Below are 22,402 nucleotides of genomic sequence, written 5' to 3'. Positions count from 1 at the left end.
TGCCACTTGTGCTGCCTCAGACCAAACCTGAACACTACGTCTGTGTTAGTAATGTGAGAAGAAAGGGAGGTTACTCTAGTAGTCTAGAGGCAAAGGAAGCCCTCTTACCCACTACATCATCCCGTAAGTCTAACAGGGGTTCAACTTCAAGCCTTAATAGGGAGTCTGCAACCACCAACATCAGGATCAACACATGCACATGCAACATTCCTACACTGTTGTGCTATAATATTCAATACAACAACATTGCTATGCAGTAATAATCAGTACAACAGTGCTATGCAGTAATAATCAGTACAATAGTGCTATGCAATAACAATCGATACAACAGTGCTATTCAATAATAATAATCAATATTACAACACAATGCAGTAATAGTCAATACATCATTGCCACATTGTTGTGCTATTAATTGTCAACACAGCATTGCCAAATTGTTGTGCTATTAATAGTCAACACAACATTGCCAAATTGTTGTGCTATTAATAGTCAACACAACATTGCCAAATTGTTGTGCTATTAATTGTCAACACAGCATTGCCAAATTGTTGTGCTATCAATAGTCAACACAACATTGCCAAATCGTTGTGCTATTAATTGTCAACACAGCATTGCCAAATTGTTGTGCTAGTAATTGTCAACACAGCATTGCCACATTGTTGTGCTAGTAATAGTCAACACAACATTGCCACATTGTTGTGCTATCAATAGTCAACACAACATTGCCAAATTGTTTTGCTATCAATAGTCAACACAACATTGCCAAATTGTTGTGCTAGTAATAGTCAACACAACATTGCCAAATTGTTGTGCTATAAAAGTTGACAGATTATTGCCTAATTTTTGTGCTTAATTAGTCCATACTACCACAGCACCACTTATAAGAATGTTCACACTTCAATTTAATAAAAGTATAAAAAGTGTTACCCATTGTTCACTAATAACTGGGTTTTTTTAAACAATAATAACTGTGTCGGCACAAAATCTAAAAACATGTAGCAAGGGCCTTAACCCAGTAAAAAAGTAAGTTATGGTAACAAATTTCAAACTCAGTCTTGACAAGTATCTCCTAAATAAGCATGCAAACTTTCATTCACGTAACTTTATTAGTTTCTGAGAACACTTGCCCCATTACACCCAGTATGCACTAAGTTAAAAACCACCAAGCAAGGGCCATAACTCTGTAAAAAATAATAACTGACGGCACCAATTTTCGAACCGATCATGACCAGTATAATTTCGTTTCACAAGTTAGTCCCAATTTAGAAGCAGACGGACAAACACTGTTCATTTTTCCTCCACCTAGTGGATAATAACTGTATATTATTTTCTAGAAGAATTGTAACAGTGTTGAAAGTTGGTGTTAGAATGATTTGAAAATGGTACAAACTAGTTGTCCAAAAACACAATGAAGATCTATACACTTCCTCCATTTTTCCTGCGTGAGCTGGAATGTTTCTACGAGACATCATCCTCCACAAAATCACATCACATGCAGAATTATAACAGTGGCAGGCTATAATAATCAAGATATTACGTAATGGATTTTGTTTAAATATCAGACCTTAAAAAAATGTTGCATGCAGCATGACAAATCAGCGATATGTCTTCTGTTCATTTTCTCAAACTAAGACACTCTCCTTCATCATACTGGTCTTTTCTCTCTCACGTAATTATTACTATAGTGAGTTTTGCTTTACAAAAAAGTCCACAGAGAAAGAAACTAGATGTGTTTGATGGTGGACATAACGAAACCCAAACAGACAATGACAAATAGTACACTGCGAGTATGCCGCAAATCAAATCTTACCGAACATCGTGAAACCTAAAACATATTTCTTTTTTCACTGCTAGCATTACTACTGACCCCTCCGAATTCAGCATCTTATAAAATTATAAAACAATAAAACTATGATGAAATAAATTTGACGTGTCTTATTACCATACTCTTTCCATTTTTGTTCATTGATCAGTACAAGTATTAATATCTTCATAGCCATGAGATTTGAATTTACACCTGCTATATTATGCAGGAACAAACATAATTATCTCCCCTGCCAGCTAACTGATTTCAAATTGTCAACAACTGCCACAAGTTTCTTTTCTAATTGTGAAATTAACAGCCAGTCTGAGTTAAATTACCATTAAGAACAAGTCAATTGTGAGATATCCACAAGCTCCATGGAAAAGTTGATGATAAATACCTGAAAACTTTCTACAGTTCATCAAAGAGTGAGTGAGTGAGTTGTGTTTAACGCCGCTTTTAACAGTATTCCAGTTATATCACGGCATGTCAGCTTAATGTGGGAAGAAAGCCCGAAGTGATGCAGGTCTCAGACGTTTACCACCTCGGTGAAACCCACGAGCACGGGTATGGTGCTGACAAACCTAGAAACATAATCGGGGCGAACCGGGATTCGAACCCACAATCATAGGTTTCTGGCGTGACCAAGGGACGCAACTCTGCACAGCGAATCGCGGCGCCTTAGACGACTTGGCCACCAGTGCCCCCAGTTTATCAAAGAACTGAGGCCTCAATTGAATATCTTGGTCATGACAAAAAGACGGTTTATTTCATTTTCTTTACAATGTTCAAGAGGACATCCCAGGCCCAGTGTCCTATTCAGATAGAAATGTAATATAATTGTGGCTCAAAGATTTCCATGCAACAAGTATCTACAATTCATGCTCAATAGACTTCATGCAGCTAGTAAATAAATGTGATCATGAATATTAATCTTGGATTAAATATATTAGTAAAAACAATAATAATTTTACAACACATCACAAACCACTACGGAGAGATGCGCGATTCCATGTCATTCGACAAGCTAGCCAAACAATTTTTATGCATGTACTATTCCCTGACTGGCAGATAAAAGATGGTTTGTTGTTGTTAGGGCTGGGACGAGTCCAGATTTACTACCCGGTTACCCATCACCCTAATTCACCATGCACTTAATTACAGATATGAAGTAAAAAACTCCCTGATCCTCCTAAATTCAACTGTTATGACTCCATAAATTCCTCCTTGTTTGTTCACATGACTCTTTATGTGCAGACATAGTAATACAGAGTTATGTCCCTTGTTTTCAGAATAATCATAGAGTTATGTCCCTTACCTCCAGAAACTTTGCCATCTTCAGGAAGTTGCATGGCAACCCCAAATCCACCGAGTTTGACAGGTGCTGAATTTTCTTTGGAAGCAAGCAGGACACAATGAGGTTTGAGGTCTCGGTGTATGATCTGGTTGGCATGGCAATATCGCAGCGCCTCCAGGATCTGCCGCATGTAATGACTGCAGAAGGAAAATAAGGAAAATAAGATTCAGTTGAAACAAGCATGGAATACTCATATCCCCTGCCAATATGACATGTCCAGTTTTCAAGATCTGCTCTGGAAACGAGCACTTCTGCCATTTTCAGTCGAATTCAAGTCGTTGCCATGGAAACTCGAAAACAATTTTTTTTTAAATCACAAAGTATCAAAAGGCATCAGTTCACCACTAGACCTATTCATGTGCCAAGTTTGGTGAAGATATCTATTATGGATTTTTAGTTCTGCTCTGAAAACGAAATGTGATGGACAGATGGAAGGACAGCGCCCATTCCTATATCCCCCCTTCCACTTCGTGGAGCTATATTGGTTGGTCACAGTGTTTACCTCGTTTTCTGCAAGTCTTCAAATCCTGACAACCCCAACCTCAACTTTATTGCTCATGCTGTCAATCATTGGTTTGCTAAATCCTTTGTTCTGTTCAAACTTTTGACCAATCCGATTATATTTCGCAAGTCAGACATACATGCTTAACCAGATGGAGCATATTTGTCAACTTGCAGTTTATTCCAGAATATTCCTAAATCAAGGCACTATGTTCTTCCTTGAATCAAGCAACCGCCAGAGATAACATATTCTGCTTAAGAAACAAAATGGTCACCAAAGTTCTTAAATTGGGTAATGCCACATAAGATAATTTGTACTATATTTCATGTATGTTCAAGTGGAATTATCTTTTGCAGTTTAAATGATCAGAACACACAAGCATGGCTTCCACCATCCTCGATTATCCAGGGTATAATATCTCTATTCTATATTAAATACCCTGGAACCCAATATCCATCTTGTCCTAAAGGATGTTTGTTTGTTTGTTCGTTTGTTTGTTTGACGCCACACTCAGCATTATTCAAGCTATATGACGGTGGTCTGAAAATAATCAAGTCTGGACCAGACAAACCCATCATTGACATCAAGAGCATCAATCTACACAATCGGGATATGATGACATGCAGCGAGCCTGACCACCTGGTCCCGTTAGTCGCCTCTTACGACAACTTAGTCGCCTTTTACAGCAAGCATGGGTTGCTGGAGACCTATTCTACCCCAGAACTTCACTGGTCTCCTAATAGACAACTGAAATGGATCGATATGCTGTTAGGCGTGGTGACTTGGTTGATTGCATGGCAGCATACCCAAACACCATTGGATAGTACCATCACTGTCTGATACAGCCTATATTCACACGCCGTTGTGATGTGCTTGAAATATTGCTGACTGCTGCATTGGACATTATTCACTCACTAACTTCACGACTAAAGTATTGAGTGAGTGAGTATGGTTTTACGCCGCTTTTAGCAATATTCCATCAATATCACAGCAGGGGACACCAGAAATGGGCTTCACACATTGTACCCATGTCGGGAATCGAACCCGGGTCTTCGGCATGACGTGCGAATGCTTTAACCACTAGGCTACCCGACCGCCCACTAAAGTATTGAGAAATACATGGTTCATACAGAAATGGAACACTAAAATTCAAGGCCTTTACAAGGTTTTTCAAGGCTGTCAAGTGTCATTTAAAAGGTTTTTCAGTTGGGTTATGAGCCTCAGTCTGTCAATATTAAGAAAGACCAAACTAAATATGAGTCGTAAGTCGGAACAAGCAGTATGAACATCACAAATTTTCAAACAAGATTGATTTCACAACCAACAAATTTTTTTTTATCAATGTGATGAATTCTTCAAGGTGTTTGGCAAAGTGTCCAACATATTACTGTGATAAATCACACTTGAACAACCTTGGTACATACCTACCGTATTCCAAGTAATAAGAGCCCAGGGCGCTCTCAAAATTAGAAATAGGGGGCTCTTATTAGAATATTATTTTGTCGAAAAAACCCAGAGTTTCCGTGGTTTATGCTGACATCCTGAAATGTTTATATACGACAGATATATTTTTCCAGAATTTAATTGCCCTTACTTAAGGGTGCATATAATACATGAGTGCGTATTATACGCGAATAAATAAGTCTTGTGTACATTGATCAATCGGAAGGGGTGCTAATTGGGATTGTTCACGAGGCAGTATATTAGCAAATATCGCCGTGGGTGCTTATTAGAGCAAAGCGCTTATTACGTCGAATACGGTATTAGTTTTGTGTTTTTAATACTCTTATTTATAAGCCTGCACCATTTTGTTCAAATTCAAGGCTTTTCAAGCTATTTTGGTGATATTCAAGGCTTTTCCAAGCCTGCATGAACCTTGAAATATACTACTCAAAAGAGTGAGTGAGTGAGTGAGTGAGTATAGTTTTATGCCGCTTTTAGCAATATTCCAGCAACATAGCAGAAGGAGACACCAGAAATGGGCTTCACACATTGTACCCATGTCGGGAATCAAACCCAGGTATTCAGCGTGACGAGCAAACGCTTTAACAACAAGGCTACCCCACTCCCTCTTATCAGGTGTTCTTAACTTCTTTTCAGCAGCATATATCATATCTTGATTGCTATGATTTTAGGCTTGATAACCTCCAACCTTCTCGGTCCACAACTGATAAAAACTGCACGCCTGCCAACATTTTACCCATATCATATCTGCAATTTTAGATAATTGATTGGTATTAACTAACAGTGCTTCCAACAATTAGCTCCTAAGGCAAGCAGCTTCCACTGAAGGAGCTCTGTCAGAACCAATGATCTATACCATCTTTCCCATCTCGCCCTAATTGATATCTATGCCGACTTCACAATCAGCGACACACAGTGACATTAATAGCCATAGTCGATGAGAGGGGAAGATGAGAGTTCAATTTCCAACGAATCATTACTCCTTATGAATGTAATTTGTCGTTGTCCAGCCTGAATACCATAACTCCATCATCACACCAGTACACACAGAGAATGAGTGAGTGAGTGGGTTGGGTTTGTGTCTGCACGATCACAGCACGGCAGTTGAGGGGGAGCTAGTCACAGGTTAATACTTCCAAGTCCCAAGAGGAGAAATATCACAGCATGGCAGTTGAGGGAGAACTAGTCACAGGTTAATACTTCCAAGTCCCAAGGGACGAAGTATCACAGCACGGCAGTTGAAGGGGGAGCTAGTCACAGGTTAATACTTCCAAGTCCTAAGAGCGAAATATCACAGCATGGCAGTTGAAGGGGGAGCTGGTCACAGGTTAATACTTCCAAGTCCCAAGAGACGAAATATCACAGCACGGCAGTTGGGGGGGGGGGGGGGGGGGGAGAGAGAGAAGAGAGAAGAGAAGAAGAAGAGGGGGGAAGGAGCTTAATCTGTTAAGGTCCAAAGATTTTGCAAGTTGTTTTTCTCCACAGTCAGAAATAGTCCAATGGGTGACACATGTAGGCCAGTCAATCCAGTGGTTGATATATTACAATACAGTTATCGTTACCTCTCATGACTGGTGACAAGTGACAAGGGACCAATGCTATGCTGAAAAAACTGAAAACCTGAAGCGGTCAGTCATGGTCACTGCAATTTCCCCTCCTTGTGTCTACAGTCAGACATATGGCCTTGTATAGACCATGGGTGACATTCACAATACAGTGATCCCTCGCTATTGTGCTCTTCGATAAAGCGCTACCTCGGTTACTACGCGCGGTAACGCATGGGTCCCAAAATTTATGTACACTTTTAATACTGAGCGTTTTACACAGAGATGATTGTATTGTTGTTCGTTGTTCATTTGCACATAACGCTTCTCATTGCACAATCAACCGTTTATCGCAGAATGGAGTTCTAATAATCTGTTTGAAAACATCCGGAAATACGATTGTCCTACTAGTTAACTTTTCACACTATACATCCTTTGATCTTAGAAGCGCATGCATGCAATAAAAGAGAACCACAAGCGAAGTTTATATTCTTAATTAGTGGGCAATCCAATTTGAGGCGACACTGTCAACTCACATGTAATTGCTGTCACAACACGGCGGTCATTCCTTTTGATTCGGATCAAGTAACCGTATCAAACCAATTAATCTGGCTTGAATGTGTATCTATATTTGTATGAATGTGTATGAATGCGCGTAGCACTGGTCAAAACTCTCTTTTTCTGTATTTTAAGCAACATGACCAATCAATGCCACTGAAACACTCTGTACTTGTGTAATGAATTGTGATTGGCTCTTCACTCAAAGCGTTTGTTACTACCACTATCGATTGATATTTTCATGTAAGTAGACTACATTCACATTGAATGTGACAGTTAAGGCTTGTAAATAATAACAAACGGCGAAAACATAATGGATATATATTTTTACACTATGAACGGTAAACAACTTGTATCATTGCAATGTGCAAGACAAGGCGAAGATCGTGAGATTGGCCGAGCGTGCTCCCCCGCCTCGGCCTCGGTTAAACGGCTCATCGTCTATAACGCCCACCAATTATTTGGACCCCATTGGTAGCGTTGTAGCGAGGGACCACTGTACCTTAGAACCGTAACTGTTTGAACAAAATTGTTTTGAAATCTGTATCTAAACCCAAAATAATAATAAAAAGCTGCTCAATGGTGAGGACAGAATACAAGGAGGTTGAAATGATCCCTGAATCTTGGTGTCTGTCTGTCTGTCTGTCTGTCTGTTGTTTAATGCCACACTCAGCAATATTCCAGCGATATGATTTTTTCTGTAAAAACATCGAGTCTGGACCAGACAATCCAGTGATATCAATGCATCAACCAAGTCAGCGAGCCTGACCACCCGATCCCGTCAGTCACCTCTTACGACAAGCCTTTTACAGCAAGCATGGGTTGCTGAAGACCTATTCTACCCCGGAGCTTCACGGGTCGAATAGTATATAATGGCTGGTTTGGTTGGCCAAGACACATTGTTAACAGCTGCCGTGACGTAGCTGGGCTAGTGCTCACTGTGTATAACAAACAAACAACAATGCTGGCATGGTGGCAGACCAACATTTAGTCTCTGGAACTATATAATTAGGATAAAAACAAACAGCTACATCTTAACTGAAACGGAGCCCGTGTGATATAGGAACCTGGTAAAATGGAGACTTGCTTCACTTTAGGACCATAGCTTTATATTAAGGGCTTATCGGAAGGGAAAATAATATGGTTCAGAGACTGTGAGACAGTCTACAGTTCAATCTCATTAGAATCAGATCTTAGTTCTTGCTATGCTAAACAAAGATCTGAGGACATCCCATTAAGGGTCACGTCAGAACGACCTTTCATCCAACCAATCAGAGCGTCGCTTACCAGATCATGAAAGTGACAGTCGGAATGTGTTTTCTAATCATGCAACTACGAAATATTTAACACGGGGTATTCCGAACGACAGTTACGGGTTTTATGATTATATCCATACAGTCTAGGCCATCTATAAGAATTCCATTCCAGAATGTTTTTCTTATCAGTATTAAATTTTCAATCGAGAATACGTCAAAATATGTTTCAAGGCAAAGTCGCCAGTTTGAAACTAGTGTCATAAAGGTCGAAAAGCTGCCTTCTGATTGGCAAATGTCGATTTCTTGTCAGTCATTTCATTGGTCGGTCAAAATTCGCGAAAGGTCGTTCTGACATGACCCGTAATGGTATGTCCTCGGATCTTTGTTTAGCGGTAGCGAAAACAAAGATATAATTTTAATGAGATTGGTCTACAGTTGTGCAAGAGTCTTCATAGCTCACAAGAGAACATCAAACCCACTGGTATGTCCCATGCTTGCATAAAAACTATCAAAGCACTGTTGAAAGTCTAAAAACATCATTTCTGAACCATGACAATAACTTTCATCTTTGTCCAAGCCATTTTCGCTTGCCAAATTGCCTTTTGTTTTGAGATTTTCTTTCTGTTCGATCTAACAACCTGCAATATTAAGAAAGCCACTTTCCTGTTCCATAAGTGGGTACTGTCGCCAGTTAATGTTCAGTCTCGTGGTTTCCCAGTTTGTAATAGTCGCTCATTTGTTAGGTTGTCAGGAAGACAGTATTAGCTCTGCACGTCGTCTGGATAAAATGGTTTTCACCCTACAACATTGTTAGAGGAGGTTTTGCATGTTTGGCGCTCATTAAACATCACTGATGTTCACATGGATGGGGTTGTGTTTCTAACGTAATTCCTTCTCGCAACTTGAGAGAGCATGCTGATTAATCATTACTGAAATTCATTAGTCTCATCAAAATCAGGTCTTAGTTCTCGCTACTGCTACACAGAGATCTGAGGACATCCCATTACACATCTGACCGACCTTTCACGAACTTTGACCTACCAATGAAATTACTGGGAAGATGTCGGCATTAGCTGATCAGAAAGCAGCTTTCAAAACTGTCAATTTTCATACCATTCTACACTTCGAAAACTATTTTGACAAAGTATTTGATTCGAAATTTGAAATCTAAACAAAATAAAATACTGAAATGTCTAATAGATGTCCAAGATTATAGGCAGTGCTTCCCATTGGCTGTGGAGGGTCTCTTCCGTTTCAAATGTTTATCCCATTGAAGGAAGATATACGGTGATTTGACAGAACCAGTCGTACAGCCCATAACTGACAGTCATTCGGAATACCCAGTGTAAACATTTTTGACGTTTAATGATTAGTTCTAAAACACATTCCAACTGTCATTTTCCCAATCTGGTAAGCAACGCTCTGATTGGTCAGATGATAGGGGATCTGTAATGGGATGTCGGCAGAACTACTTAGTGGTAGCGAGAACTAAGATCTGATTTTAATGAGATTGTGAAATTCTTGTACAGGTTTCATAAAAATGAGCCAGTGTCTGAATGATCACATCCAAAAGAGGGAGAGATATGACAATCGGTTGTCGGAGAAAAGGTACAGATAATCAACGTGAGGAATCGTGAGGAACACCAAACTTAACCCACCTGTTCGTAAAATGGACTTCTCCGACATTTCTGAGTGTATTCAGGGAGTCATCATTATTAAAATACAGGTAAATATTTTTAAAGCTTGTGCATTTTATCAACATTCTAAATTAACCTGTACATAACGTTGACATCGCATATAAGAAATAAACGACCTGTGGTAGTTGTTTATCAAACAAAATCTACATTCTATGATTGGTTGGTTGGTTTGTTGTTTAACGCCGCACTCAGCAATATTCTAGCTATATGACGGCGGTCTGTAGATAATCAAGCCTGGACAAGACAATCCAGTGACTAATATAATGCGCATCCATCCACTCAATTGGGATACGATGACATGCATCAACCAAGTCAGTGAGTCTGACCAACCGATCCTGTTAGTCGCCTTATACGACAAGCATAGTCACTTTTTACGGCAAGCATGGATTGATGAAGACCTATTCTACCCCAGATTTTCACGGGTCTAACCATTCTATGACATATGTTTGTCTAGATATGTAGACTTGTCAAAAATGAAACACATCAAAAACAAATGCAACATCTTGAATGGACGGTGTAAGATGTGACGAATCGTCACATGGTGCTGGCCTGTGGCAGAGGTACATGGCCACATGAAACTCTGGGTAGGAGGTTGGATAAAGCCAATCAGCTGATCAAAGATGTCAGATCCAGTGCTGGTGATCATTTGATTTATTTTGAATTTTCGTACATCACTTTGATTGATAGACAAAAATCTGTTATTAGTTCTATTTTAGCATTGTTTTGTTTGGAAACAGGCCACTTACTACACATGAATGTCAATATGAGTTTTGAATGTACATGTTTTTGATGTATTTTTTATTATTTATTGAATACCAAAATTATTATATAATTTGACATGACTGTCAATATGAGTTTTGAATGTACATGTTTTTTTTGGTTTTTTTATTATTTATTGAATACCAAAATTATTATATAATTTGACATGAATGTCAATATGAGTTTTGAATGTACATGTTTTTTATGTATTTTTTTATTATTTATTGAATACCAAAATTATTATATAATTTGACATGACTGTCAATATGAGTTTTGAACGTACATGTTTTTTTTGTTTTTTTTATTATTTATTGAATACCAAAATTATTATATAATTTGACATGAATGTTAATATGAGTTTTGAATGTATATATTTTTGATGTTATCTATTTATTTTTTATTTATTGAATACCAAAATTATTATATAATTTGACATGAATGTCAATATGAGTTTTGAATGTACATGTTTTTTATGTATTTTTTTATTATTTATTGAATACCAAAATTATTATATAATTTGACATGACTGTCAATATGAGTTTTGAACGTACATGTTTTTTTTGTTTTTTTTATTATTTATTGAATACCAAAATTATTATATAATTTGACATGAATGTTAATATGAGTTTTGAATGTATATATTTTTGATGTTATCTATTTATTTTTTATTTATTGAATACCAAAATTATTATATAATTTGACATGAATGTCAATATGAGTTTTGAATGTATATATGTTATTGATGTAATCTATTTATATATTTATTATTCAAGGACTATCAAAATAAAATAATGACATCAAACAGTTACTTTTTCACATAATTGCTGTTCAAATAGAAGGTAATCAATAAAGATTGATCAGTTACACTGTGCTGATGCATTGATCAATATCTAGTGTCTACACACACAATCATTGTGGAGGTGTAAACAGCTGTAATAACTAAGCATTAAAACAACTATCATCAATACGCAACCATGGAGGTATTTTCATTATTCTTTTGTGAAGTTGTTCTAAAATCATTCTAGAATGTAGAAATGTGTCATAACACAAAATTATTTAAATATCTCCAGTTTAATGTGAAACTACTGAAAATATGTATTTTATCAATATATATGCACCACACATTTACACATAACTTATCAAATTAGGCAAGGCATGACTTATCTTAAAACGCATTTGTCAACCCATTTTCATTTTTTTTATATCGACAATATATCTAGACGTATTGTGGGGGACACAATTATTTCAACAACAAAAAATCATCAGCATGTACATCACAGTTACATGAATCATCTCCCCTTATATTCCCCAGCCGCATCATACCAAAAGTCTGGCGCTCGGCATTAAGGGGCTAAAACAAGGACTAGTCGGCTCAGAGTCAGTATACTGTGTCTGAGTGGGGTATTCATGTTAAACTGCGGCATGGTATCTCAGTGTGCTAGCACTATAAATCGGCATCAGTCCAGACTAGTACAAGCAGCCATACAAACACAAACACACACACACAGACACAGACACGTGCATGCACGTCGCTATATAAGTACAATAATCTTGGATGTGACATTAAACCCCATTTCACCTTACCCTTTATATTCATAACATCCACTGATATATCAACAGAAGTTCAAATAAAAGATACTGAGAAACTTGCATGAGGTATGTTGCTAATCTACAACTGTTACTGGGGTGGTTGGGTAACCTAGTGGTTAAAGCGTTCGCTCGTCACGTCGAAGACCCGGGTTCGATTCCCGCCATGGGTACAATGTGTGAAGCCCATTTCTGGTGTCCCCCGCCGTGATATTGCTGGAATATTGCTAAAAGCAGCGTAAAATCATACTCACTCACTCACCGCAACTGTTCCTGGGACACAGGAGCATACAAGGTCAAACCGATTTAATAGTATGCCAATTACATGTTAAAGTCGAATTGTTGACTCATATTAATGTGACTGCAGATTTAATGTCGAGATTTGTGTTATCAGTATGTGACAGGCGAAGTATTTCCAAATGTACAGTTAATGTTTTGTAATGAAAGATTATCAGCAGCCTATTACCCTGTCAGTGACATCACATCTGGTGACCTTTGCACTTACTAAAATATTGCTGTCAGATTTCATGATCTTTGTTTTTGTTTTTCTCTCGTCATATTAAACGGCAAATGACAAATGAAACACTCTTTCATTCAGATGAAAGTCTTATGAAAGTTGGCTAAAGGTTAACACCACACACAGCACTATTCCAGTTGTATGATGGTGGTCTGTAAATAATCATAATAATAATAATAATAATAAAGTCTGGACCAGACAATCCAGTGGATGACATCATGAGTATGGATCAACACAATTGGGATACAAAGACATGCATAAAACCAAGTTAGCGAGCCTGACCACCCGATCCCGCAAGTCGCCTCTTATGACAAGCATTATATAAAGCTAAAAGACTATCAAAAGTCTCTGTCATCTGTCTATATCGTAAATCTACATTGTAAGCCTATGTTACGTAATGGGTTTGTTTGTTTGTTGTTTTACACCGCACTCAGCAATATGAGCTATATGACAGCGGTCTGTAAAAAATCAAGTCTGGACAAGACAATCCAGTGATTGATATCATGAGCATAGATCCACGCAATTTGGATTGATGACATGCATCAACCAAGTTAGCAAGCCTGACCACCCGATCCCGTTAGACGCCTCTTACGACAAGCTTAGTCGCCTCTTACGACAAGCATGTGTTGCTGAAGACCTATTCTACCCCGGATCTTCATATGGGTTTAATATTGCTCTGTTGTATACATGTACATATCATACCCATAACACAGGTGAAGACAATGAGTCTCACACAGACAAAGGAATATTTATATTGCAATCATTCAATAATCATACATCGTCTTATAACAAACAAAAATTCTTCAGACTCAAAGCAAATGTTTGTTTGTTTAGGCATTTTTACATTAAGTGGTGTACTATATACAAATCTTATTTTTTTAAAGATATATCAAAGTGATGAAATATAATACAACATTAAAAATTTGACTTTGCTTTTTGTGACAAATCAGTTGGATGACACTCTCCTTATGGCCTCTTTGAAGTTTGAAATTTTTAGACCCATAAAATGAAGAAGAAATTCTCAATGTCCAATCAAGATGCTCAAGTATCATGATAAACATCCTGGTATCAAGTTATGTCTGTACTGTCATTTCACATATAATATTCCTCCAAAGAGGAAGTGAAATCGCTTGTTTATTTGTCGCATCAGCATTTTCCAGCCAGCAATAGGAATGTGATTACCGTATTCGACGTAATAAGCGCCCCGCTCTAATAAGCGCCCACGGCGATAGTTGTTAATATATTGGCTAGCGAACAATCCCAATTAGCACCCCATTGATTGTGTTATTTATTCGTGTATAATACGCACTTGTGTGTTATATGCACCCTTAATTTTGGGCAATTAAATTCTGGAAAAATATATCTGTCGTATATAAACATTTCAGGCTGTCAGCATAAACCACGAAATTTATCTTTCAACTTTTTTTCCACCAAAATAATATTCTATAAAGAGCATTTTGATCTAATTTTGAGAGCGCCCTGGGCGCTTATTACGTCGAATACGGTAACTCCCGACTACCACTGCTATAGATTCTCACCACCTACCTGGCGACTGCTTCGCTGTAGACGAACCCTGCCGATGCCCGTTTAACGACTTCGAAACATAGATCAGCACCATCCATACTGAAATGAACAAGTCAAAAATAGAAATCATATTTCATCATTATCACCATTCTAAGAACTATCTGATTCTGCCTCTCCAAGCACTTCTTGCCAGTAGATGGCTGCAATATCAATGTATCAATATTTTCTCTTCTTATTCCAGAGGTGTGTCACAACACAACACTATGTTTCCTTTTACAAAGTTTACATCACCAAGGTGAGGCGAGGTGGGGTTTAACATCACATCCAAGATTATTGGATATATAGATGTGCATGCTTGTATCAGTCCGAACCAATGCCGATTTTATAGTGCTAGCTCACTGAGATACCATGCCGCAGTTTAACATGAATACCCCACTCAGACACAGTATACTGACTCCAAGCCGACGAGTCCTTGTTTTAGCCCCTTAATGCCGAGCGCCAGACAGGGTAACAACAAGTACCGTCTTTTTACGTCTTTTGGTATGACGTGGCCGGGGATCGAACCTTGGACCTTCCGCTTTCCGGGCGGACGCTCTACCACTAGACATGGAGGCGGTCTCATCACTAAGAAAATAATCCTTAAAGGGTGATAAAGCTTGGTCTATTCTGCAAATTAGAGACTCAAGTCAGTTAATGATGTTGTTTAATCTAGAATTTAATAGTTGCCCTAATTAGACAGAGAAACAACGTTAATTACAACGTCAAGGCAAATGTTGCAGCTGTCTATGGGGCAAAGTGTTTTTTTCAGGTTTAATCAAATCCTCAATTCTAATTCAGCCGTTGCTCAAGTAGAAGCAGACTACAAGAACAAAGGGAGATACACGTGGGTGAGTGAGTGGGTGGGTGGGTGGGTGGGTGGGTGGGTGGGTGAGTGAGTGAGTGAGTGAGTGAGTGAGTGAGTGAGTGAGTGAGTGAGTGAGTGAGTGAGTGGGTGGGTGGGTGGGTGGGTGAGTGAGTGAGTGAGTGAGTGAGTGAGTGAGTGAGTGGGTGTGTGGGTGTGTGGGTGAGTGAGTGAGTGAGTGAGTGAGTGAGTGAGTGAGTGAGTGAGTGAGTGGGTGAGTGAGTGGGTGTGTGGGTGTGTGGGTGGGTGGGTGGGTGGGTGGGTGGGTGGGTGAGTGAGTGAGTGAGTGAGTGAGTGAGTGAGTGAGTGAGTGAGTGAGTGGGTGGGTGGGTGGGTGGGTGGGTGGGTGAGTGAGTGAGTGAGTGAGTGAGTGGGTGGGTGGGTGGGTGAGTGAGTGAGTGAGTGAGTGAGTGAGTGAGTGAGTGAGTGGGTGTGTGGGTGTGTGGGTGAGTGAGTGAGTGAGTGAGTGAGTGAGTGAGTGTTATGCGCTTTTAGCAATATTCCAGTGAGTGAGTGAGTATGGTTTTACGCCGCTTTTAGCAATATTCCAGCAATATCATGACAGGGGACACCAGAAATGGGCTTCACACATTGTACCCATGTCGGGATTCGAACCCGGGTCTCATGCCGACAGAACGTTGAACCACTGGCTACCCGACCGCCCCGAAAAGTCAAAATGAATGCTTAAATGAAAGTCAGAATGAAAGTCTCCTGTGCACTGTATTTCCCTGTGTTCTCGTAGCCTGCTTCTAATTGCACAACGCCTGAATTAAAATCGAGTGTTTGACAAAACCTGAAAAAGAACCCATTTTGTCTCCCCAGTCGTGTAGTCACAAAGACTCGAGAAACCTGTCATTAGGTGTGTTTCAAGCAGAAGGCTGCAAGCAGCTTCATTATATCGGCAACAACAGGATTCAGACGAACATTAGTTATCCTCGACCAAACAACCATTAAAACCAAATTGGGACATGCAAACTTCTTTGAACAAAATGAGCAGAAAATATGATCATTATGCTCGTGTGACTATTCCAGGAACATTGGTCCTCGGAAGCTGGCTTCAGGTGTCTCGCGTCTCCGCCATTTTAAAAAGCAATTTTCTTTCCAGTAATCTGTTAATTGTTTATTGGACCTTCCTTTTTTGTTCAAACTTCAGACTAAGCCACAAAGACATATTTTACTCCTTCATAAAATACGAACAGTCAGCAATTTCCAATTTCCAAATTCAAATTCCAAAGGTAAGCGATATAAAGCTCTAAGTCTTTTGCAAGTTTTTGAAGTCATGGAAGTTAAGTCAGTGAAAGGGCCAGCATATATAACACCAAGACTATTGTAAGTCTATGCTAAGGGAGGACCGCCTCCGTGTTCTAGTGGTAGATCCCCGGCCGCGTCATACCAAAAGACGTTAAAAGATGGTACTTGTTGTTACCCTTTCCGGCGCTCGGCATTATGGGGCTAAAACAAGGACTGGTCGGCTCGGAGTCAGTATACTGTATCTGAGTGGGGTATTCATGTTAAACTGCGGCATGGTATCTCAGTGAGCTAGCACTATAAATCGGCATCAGTCCGGACTAGTACAAGCAGCCACACAAACACATACACGTACATGCGCGTCGCTATATAAGTGCAATAATCTTGGACGCGACGTTAAACCCCATTTCACCTCACCTCACCTCACCTCACCTCACCTATGTTAAGGGAGAAAGTAGAGACAATTTATGGACAATAACTTCTTCATTTAACTGTCATGGCGATGTTTCTTTAGTATTTCTTTATGAATTCAATCAACCAGCCGGTGATATATGAGCAACATTATGAGCAACATAATAACATATTCATATATACAAAAATACAACGTGATCAAATGGCAACAGTGGTTAACTTTAGAACAGAGAGTATTTTACAAATTTAGATAGTTTTTTAAGATTGCAAGCTCTCATATTTGACATCAAATGCTTCAAGGAAATAATGTAAGACCAGTTTAGATATCTATTATCAATTAATGTTTTTCTTTGCTGGTCAAAATATTCACATCTAAAGAGGTAATGGAACTCGTCGGCTATGGCTGGGGAGGTGCAAAGCTTACATGTGCGATATTCGCCTGGGATGCCCCCCCAGCGGCCAGTCTCTATCCGCAAATTGTTACTTAGGGTTCTGAATTTTCAGTATAGGTCATTATACCATTGTCAAGCAAGGCTGCTAAGGATCTATACTGAAATGTAGCCATTACAGTAAAATAAAGAAGTTGTTATCCAAAAATTGTGTCTACTTTGTCATCTGTCAACTTCTAAAAAATGTTGATCAGAAATATTTATGCTCAGGGAGTCATGACAGTCACAGGGAGAAGGCATAAAGCTAAAAGACTATTAAAATTCTGTGTCATCTGTCGATATCGTAAATCTACATTGTAAGCCTATGTAACATTATGTTTGCATGTTGTTTAACGCCGCACTCAGCAATATTCCAGCTATATGACAGCGGTCTGTAAATAATCGAGTCTGGACAAGGCAATCTAGTGTTTGACATCATGAGCCTCGATCCACGCAATTGGGATCGTTGACATGCATCAACCAAGTCAGCAAGCCTAACCACCCGATCCCGTTAGTCGCCTCTTACGACAAGCATAGTCGCCTTTTACGGCAAGCATGGGTTGCTGAAGACCTATTCTACCCCGGATCTTCACGGGTCGTTAAGGAGTAGGGACAGTCACAGCAGGAAAGTCACTTCATTGACAAAGTACAGGAGTATACATAAGACTGTTGGAATACTGGATTGTAACAAAGTGACTACATATGGGAAAATCGAAAAGTCACTGGAAACTAATTTGAAATGTTACAACCCTTGAATATAGACAAGTGCATGACGGTTCACTCGTTTAGCTTGCTACTGAGATTAATAAACATACCAAACAATGGGGGCCAGTGCCCTCGCAGTGTTGGGTTCATCTTGACATCATTGTTTTGTTTGTTTGTTTGTTTGTTTGTTGCCCAACACCGCACTCAGCAATATTCCAGCTATGACTGGACCAGACAATCCAGTGATCAACACGAAGTGTATCGTTCATGCAATTGGGACACAATAACATCCTCCAACCAAGACAGCAAGCCTGACCACCTGATCCCGTTAGTTGGCCATAACGACAAGCATGGTTTCCTGAAGACCAATTATATCCCGGATCTTGACAGGGAATGTTGACATTAAGTGATCTCCAAGGCTGGTCACCATACATCAATAGCATAACCAGTTGTCGACAAAATGTGGGTGGACAGTCAATACTATCTACATGTGCGAGAAGACATTTAGTGTCTACATTGTCAGAATATGTATAGAATTGATTAATTAGTCGTTAAAAAGATCAGCAATGTTTTACCGTAAATTCACAAAAATGATTCACAGCGTAACAAAAACTAGAAATTTCAAACTATTAATTTCCAGTACATTTGACAGCAAAACTAATTGAGACACAAGGCTTAAAATTCAATCTATTTAATAGAATATCACTGATATTCCCAAGTGATTCCGATGAAAAAAGCTTTCAATTATCCTGCTGCTGAAACTGGAGCTGATGAAACATATGATGCAACTCTGAAATCATTCGCACAAACTCCTGCTTATTAGCCTTCAGATTTTGATTGTTTACAGACACATGGACAATTCTAACATGTTTGATTTCACTACCCACAAAAGGATCTTGAAAAAAGAGGCATATTGTCAACACTTCCAACAAGGTTAGTTTGTTTGTTGTTTAACGTCCTACTCAGCAATATTCCACCTATATGACGGCGGTCTGTAAATAATGGAGTCTGGACCAGACAATCCAGTGATTGACATCACGAGCATCGATCCACGACATTGGGATATGATGACATGCTACAACCAAGTCAGACAGCCTGACCACCCGATCCCGTTAGTCGCCTCTTACGACAAGCATAGTCGCCTTTTAAAACAAGCATAGTCGCCTTTTACGGCAAGCATGGGTTGCTGAAGACCTATTCTACCCTGGATCTTTATGGATCCTTATTAAAAGAAGGAAGACAAGTGCAAAAGTTCAGCTCCCTCAGTCTGACAATTGCTGAGAAGAAGTTACAGAGGCTAATAAGTTTTTTGAGACAATTTCTAAACATGGCCTAAATTCAAAACACTGCAAAAAATCAACCTGGAACTTATGTGTTGTATTACACATCCAACTTAAAAATACCAAATTACATTACAATTGAAAAAGAAATGGCAGATGAATGACCCTAGATTGCTTTTTCAAAATGGCCGCCGTGTACCATAATAACAAAATACAATGTCTCCCCCTGAACTGTGTCAATACCCAAAGATTGTGCCTCTCCCCAAAAAAGAAACAAAAGGAAAAAATAGAATAATGATGTCCATGTAAAAAAAATTATTCTGTTTGGAGGGATCCTGCACTTATAGCCCAAATCCTTGCATTGGTAAAAACTGGAACAAGATTCATGTACATAATTGACCTTGCGTCACAAACTTTGTTATTCCGAGACTAATTGTAATGCCAACGGGTACAGATGATTATCCACAACAGCATCACCTCAAAATCCTGATGACATTAATTCCGAAATCAAGCACATACGTCTTAAGTCGGAAGAAAAAAAGCTCCTGATGAAACCAGCTGACAGATTCTAACATTAGCGGTCTTAAAATGGATTTTCTAGTCTTCAACTTACGTTCAGAAATACACGTATCATAAATCAGGGGCCTGAGGAGGCAGCACGGCCTTGTGGAGGGTTACCATCCCCAACCTTCAAATATATTTCCTCTAAAAAACGCCCTCCTTTGAACACGGATAAAAGACCAACATGTGACTCGGTTGCAAATTTGATTAAACCCCCCTGGGATTGTCAAAATTGCCTTCAAGACTTAAACCAGACAAAAACAACGAAATTCAAATTTCATTCTTTTTTGGGGTAGAATTCTTTGGCATGATGTCGAAAGTCCAACGAAGCATTTCCCTCTTCGCTCTGACAGGGCTATTTTAGCATCCTCCTCTCCATTATCGGAATTGTCCTTGACGGCGGGTTCTTCGTCATCAGCGCTCGTACTGTCACATGCATTTCAATAGATTTGGCCGCAGGTTCAACTTTTCCTAAAAACCTTCTGTTCCCATCCATCATGATGGACATTGCCTCACAAAGGATGAAACATGGCCGCCAGGGGAGTCTTCAGACTTGTGAAGCCTGCCTAATTTCTTGTAGTTGATGCAATGAATATTGGGAATAATCTTTGGAAAAATAGAAATTCAAACTTAAAACTGTCCTATCTGTTAACTCCCATTTTTATCATGAAAATTCTGACACGAAGAACATACTTCTGAGGAAACAGTTTGACATTCAGTGAGACAGGTGTTGTGAGTGAGTGAGTGAGTGAGTGAGTGAGTATGGTTTTACGCCGCTTTTAGCAATATTCCAGCAATATCACGGCGGGGACAGGTGTTGTGAATGAAACAGGGACAGATTGGGTCTTTTGAGGAAGTCATGCTTGTCATTTGTCTTGAGTAAGTCTTGAGTAATGGACACTTGTGAGATGTGAGAAAGTCACGCTCATCGTAAGTTTTAAGTAATTCACACTTGTGGAAAGTCTTGAGTAAGACAGGCTTGTTGATTGTCGTAATTCTTGAGTAAGACACACTTGTTGATTGTCGAAGGCTTGAGTAAGCCATGCTTGTTGATTGTCGTAAGTCTTGAGTAAGACACACTTGTTGATTGTCGTAAGTCTTGAGTAAGACACGCTCATCATAAGTCTAGAAAATGACACGCTTTTCGCTTGTCATAAGTCTTCAGTAAGACACACTTGTCAAAAGTCTAGAAAATGACACGCTTTTTGCTTGTCATAAGTCTGGAGTAAGCCATGCTTGTCAGTTGTCGTAAGTCGTAAGTAAGTTATGCCTGTCTGACCCAGTGTAACCCTACAGTACTATAACCCAGAATAGCAATCTGCAGTCATAAAAAGACTGCATGTAACACCAACAGTTTAACACCAGCAATGTAACACCAGACACGTGTAATCTAAATGCTGCATTTCAACACCACCAATGTAACACCAGACACATGTAATCTAAATGCTGCATTTCAACACCAGCAATGTAACACCAGACACATGTAATCTAAATGCTGCATTTCAACACCACCAATGAAACACCAGACACATGTAATCTAAATGCTGCATTTCAAAACCACCAATGAAACACCAGACACATGTAATCTAAATGCTGCATTTCAACACCACCAATGAAACACCAGACACATGTAATCTAAATGCTGCATTTCAACACCACCAATGTAACACCAGACACATGTAATCTAAATGCTGCATTTCAACACCACCAATGAAACACCAGACACATGTAATCTAAATGCTGCATTTCAACACCACCAATGAAACACCAGACACATGTAATCTAAATGCTGCATTTCAACACCACCAATGAAACACCAGACACATGTAATCTAAATGCTGCATTTCAACACCACCAATGAAACACCAGACACATGTAATCTAAATGCTGCATTTCAACACCACCAATGAAACACCAGACACATGTAATCTAAATGCTGCATTTCAACACCACCAATGAAACACCAGACACATGTAATCTAAATGCTGCATTTCAACACCACCAATGTAACACCAGACACATGTAATCTAAATGCTGCATTTCAACACCACCAATGAAACACCAGACACATGTAATCTAAATGCTGCATTTCAACACCACCAATGTAACACCAGACACATGTAATCTAAATGCTGCATTTCAACACCACCAATGTAACACCAGACACATGTAATCTAAATGCTGCATTTCAACACCACCAATGAAACACCAGACACATGTAATCTAAATGCTGCATTTCAACACCACCAATGTAACACCAGACACATGTAATCTAAATGCTGCATTTCAACACCACCAA

General features: G+C 39.1%; 1 protein-coding gene across 13 annotated transcripts in view; it reads right to left on the bottom strand.

Moving 5' to 3' along the window:
* The window catches only part of LOC124124053 (peripheral plasma membrane protein CASK-like), a 507,943-nt gene that overhangs the window by 255,700 nt on the left and 229,841 nt on the right, over window positions 1–22,402 (bottom strand). For 8 of the 13 annotated variants that reach the window (XM_048384957.1, XM_048384955.1, XM_048384953.1 and 5 more), the window contains 3 exons: window positions 14,591–14,668; window positions 3,123–3,298; window positions 109–165 (listed from right to left, as the gene is read on the bottom strand). In XM_048384957.1, the coding sequence (XP_048240914.1) occupies window positions 109–165; window positions 3,123–3,298; window positions 14,591–14,668 (311 nt within the window). The remainder of the gene's footprint in view (window positions 1–108; window positions 166–3,122; window positions 3,299–14,590; window positions 14,669–22,402) is intronic. The other 5 variants (XM_048384960.1, XM_048384959.1, XM_048384958.1 and 2 more) reach the window with 1 other exon arrangement.

This window comes from Haliotis rufescens, unplaced genomic scaffold (assembly GCF_023055435.1).
Source record: "Haliotis rufescens isolate VD_foot unplaced genomic scaffold, xgHalRufe1.0.p SCAF_52, whole genome shotgun sequence".
Taxonomy (NCBI): Eukaryota; Metazoa; Mollusca; class Gastropoda; order Lepetellida; family Haliotidae; genus Haliotis; species Haliotis rufescens.
Note: the sequence above shows the minus strand (reverse complement) of the source record. Positions and strands in the feature narration are given on the sequence as shown.